Genomic DNA, 4,043 nt, shown 5'->3' on the forward strand with positions numbered 1-4,043 from the left:
GGAACTTCACTATCTAATATACTATTTCATAAAACATTGTTTAAAACTTGGAATGGGTGAAATCCACCTAAGAAAATATGAAGTTCACATTTTGTTTTCTTCAATTTCTCCCCGTTCTCTAGCTGAAGTAATGGAAAAAATGGGTTAAACTAAATTAATTATAAACATATTTTACTAATTCTAGTACAGTGGTACACCACTACTTACAAACTTTTCTAGATAAGAACCAGGTGTTCAAGATTTTTTTGCCTCTTCTCAGGAACCATTTTCCACTTACAAACCTGAGCCTCCGAAACTAACTGGAAAAGGCAGGGAGAAGCCTCCATGGGGCCTCTCTAGGAATCTGCTGGGAGGAAACAGGGCCGGAAAAGACGGGGAGAAGCCTCTGTGAGGCCTCTTTAGGAATCTCCTGGGAGGAAACGGCCAGAAAAGGTGGGGAGAAACCTCTGTGGGGCCTCTCTAGGAATCTCCTGGGAGGAAACAGGGCCTCCACCTTCCGTGTGGTTTCTCCAATCACATGCATTATTTGCTTTTACATTGATTCTATATGGGAAAAATTGCTTCTTCTTACAAACCTTTCTACTTAAGAACCTGGTCATGGAATGAATTAAGTTCGTAAGTAGAGGTACCACTGTATTATCCTCAATCATACTAGATCTATTAGTAGATCTAGAGATCTCTGTTGTCAGTTAACACCAATATATGATAGCAATTTGGCCCTCTACCATGCTTGAACCACTTGGAAAATGAGAAAATGGTGGACAGCAGTATATATACATGCAATGTTGCATTTTGTGTCACACAGAACAGAGAACTTTCTGTCTCATTGTTGGGAGACCTTTTCATTATACTTTCCTACACAAAATATTCAGATTCATTTATTTAAAGTTAGTTGCCAATCAGAAAACGTGCTGGGCTGGGCAATAAAAGCTTTTACCTTATTTGTAATGCTTAGCCACTCAGCCTTCCTGCAATCCCTAAATTGTCTTTTCTGGGGTCTCCAAAATCTCTCTTCAGAAGTAAATTGTGCTTCAGCCCTCCAATTTATACTGTGATATTTGATGTTCTAAATGTCAATTCAGAAGAAAATTTAAAAAACAATTTTTTTCTCTCCCTTCTAGGTATTATTGGAAATGCTGCTACTTGAAATGTGTCCTGAACTGCGAATTCATTTAGAGAAGGTTAAAGCAGCTCAGGTTTGAATGTTCAGGTTTGAATTTGTAAAAAGAATGTCTGTTGGTAATAATAGACATTAAACATTTTCCTCTTTTCCATAGAGGGTTGACTGCAAACTTCTGAGAATTTGTATATTGTTCTTCTTTTTTTTAGATATACACAAAGCAAAGAAAAGCAGACTTGAAAAGAACAGATGATAGGGTAGAATGCCAGTGATGTGTAGTTTCTGGCTTTTATTTAACTTGTTAATATGAATAAATCTCTTTAAGATACAGATTGAAATGTGAATGTTAATATAAGATACTGTATATGAAATATAAAATATTTTAAACATTTACAAAAGGCATTTTGCTTTAGTGATATCTTAATGGATGTTGTACAGTTATTTTTTTCGCTGAGGATACTGACTGTTCTTCTTTTCTTGTGTATTGATGAGCCTTGTTGTGCAATATATGTAAAGATACTGTGTAAATTTTACTGCTTTTATTTTTTACCAAAGATTTTCCATAGTTTGCAGCCTTTGTAAGCAATAAATTATAAAAGTAGAGTGCACTGCTTCATAATTACATCTCTCATTACAGTTTGAAAGTTGGAGTGCTGTTTTAGGGAACGGTATTTGTTTGAACACAACCAAAATTTAGCATCATCTTGAAATATATTGAGCGAATCAGCCTTAAGCAGGATATAAATATCTTATTATCCTAATAAATTGAAGTGCAGTTAAATCACTCAGCCCATGTTGATGTTCTCCAGGGTATGTTTTTTGTAAAGTATCTCTTTTTAAAGGGCTATTTAATTTTATTTAATTTTATATGAAGGTTGCCAGTTTAGCCATTTAAAGAACAGATAAGAGAGCTGTTAAGTTGTTGTTAGAGTAGCAGTGTGTATTCTGAATTTAATTTATTAATGTGTCATACTAAAAACAAATTCTAGTATTTTCAGATATGTTTTGTCTCAAAGACAGTATTTACCAATAGGTGCAAAGAAAAGAGCCACAATCCAGCAAATATGAGACAAGTTAATATATTTTTAATATATTTTTTTATTTTAACCATTCATATATTAAGCAAATTAGCTTGTTTTTTGTAACAGCAATGAACCTTTATGCTACGATTTTAAATACACAGATGTGTTGCAATGCATATTATGGTAATTACTGACCCAATGCATAAAGGCCTGAATTATTATCTACTTTTTTTCTGCAATGTATTATGTATATATTTCATTGGTAACCTGTGTCTACCAGGAATTCCAGGGCATACTGATTTCAAGTAATTGTTCAAATGATCTAATAGTAGAGATTGATTTAACTATATGCAAAAAAAAAAATCCCAACCAAATATTTTTTCAGCAACTATGGAAGGATGTTTTAGGAAGTCAGGGCTTTTAAAGAATGCTTTAAATTTATTTTTAAAATTAGCTATACATGTGTACACTGCTAATTTAGTGTTATCAGTGTTTTTTTGTAATTTGCAATGAAATGTTTTATATATATTGAACAAACTTTTTCATATATTTTATAGAAATAAAAAATAATTACTGTGACATAAGCCTACTAAATCAGTATAAAACTTGTTAAACTATATCATCTTAGGCAGTACAGTGATCCCTCGATTATCGCGAGGGTTCCGTTCCAAGACCCCTCGCGATAATCGATTTTTCGCGATGTAGGGTTGCGGAAGTAAAAACACCATCTGCGCATGCGCGCCCTTTTTTTCATGGCCGCGCATGCGCAGATGGTGGAGTTTGTGTGGGAGGCGGGGAAGACCTAGGGAAGGTTCCTTCGGCCGCCCAGCAGCTGATCTGCTCGGCAGCGCAGCAGCAGCGAGCAGACGAAGATCGGGGTTTCCCCTTTGCGTGGGCGGCGGGGAAACCCCGATCTTCGTCTGCTCGCTGCTGCTGCGGCCGCCCAGCAGATCAGCTGCTGGGCGGCCGAAGGAACCTTCCCTGGGTCTTCCTCGCTGATGCCCCCGCCCGCCCGCCGCCCGCCCGCCGCCTGCCAGCAAGAGGGGGAGAGATAGAGAAAGAGAGAGAAGGAAAGAAAGAGATGAGAGAGGGAGGAAGAGAGTGTGAGAGAGGAAGAAGCAAGATAGAGAAAGAGAGAGAGAAAGAAAGATGAGAAAGGAAGGAAGAGAGTGACATCATCGGGTGGGAAAAATCGCGATATAGCGTTTCGCGAAGAACGAGATCGCGAAAATCGAGGGATCACTGTATAGCTAAGTAGTCTGTAATTCTTCAAGATAACTGAAGAATTGTTGGCACTTTCATATTCACTAACTGAAAGCACTCTGATGTGACAAAGTTTCCCTGAGTTTTTTGGCCCATATTTTTTTTTTAACCCTAGAAGACAGAATCCACATAACCTGTGTGAAGCTATATAATAGACTGGCCACATTTTCCTTTTGTTTGCACCCATCTGACAATACATCATAAATAAATAATAGGTTTTCTGTATTTTTTCTGTCATTTTCTTCCTCATCTGTAGATGCCATGTGCCAGATTACCTACAGTGTATGAAAAAAGCTGATTTAAGTTAATGAATACTTTGTTTTCTTTGAAGTGTGTTTATGCTTTCTCTTTATCCCTTATATCATTCTATATAGAAATGAACTTGTTTGAAATCAATTTTGAGAAATCCAAGAGAGTTGCATTTTCTAAATCTCATGATTACATTCTGTAAACCTCATGATTATGGCAGAATTTATACTTAAGGCAAGGATTAGAGGCTTTCTTTTTCTTCTGAGAGGCTAGGCAAACTTTTTTTCACTGTAACTACAAACATCCCAAGAAATATTATGGAAGGCAGAGTATTGACATAGCACACTGTCTTAACCAAGGAGAGCTGATTGAGTACATTTCTGAAGGCA

At 36.7% G+C, this 4,043-nt stretch overlaps 1 protein-coding gene across 1 annotated transcript in view; it reads left to right on the plus strand.

The window, feature by feature from the left end:
* SNX25 (sorting nexin 25) overlaps positions 1-1,509 on the plus strand; it is a 61,422-nt gene extending 59,913 nt beyond the window's left edge. Inside the window, exons 19-20 of the mRNA XM_070757548.1 lie at positions 1,122-1,196; positions 1,330-1,509. Of these exons, the coding sequence (XP_070613649.1) occupies positions 1,122-1,196; positions 1,330-1,392 (138 nt within the window). The 3' untranslated portion in view covers positions 1,393-1,509. The remainder of the gene's footprint in view (positions 1-1,121; positions 1,197-1,329) is intronic.
* Positions 1,510-4,043: the final 2,534 nt, after the last annotated feature.

The sequence above is a fragment of the Erythrolamprus reginae genome, chromosome 7, assembly GCF_031021105.1.
Source record: "Erythrolamprus reginae isolate rEryReg1 chromosome 7, rEryReg1.hap1, whole genome shotgun sequence".
NCBI lineage: Eukaryota > Metazoa > Chordata > Lepidosauria > Squamata > Dipsadidae > Erythrolamprus > Erythrolamprus reginae.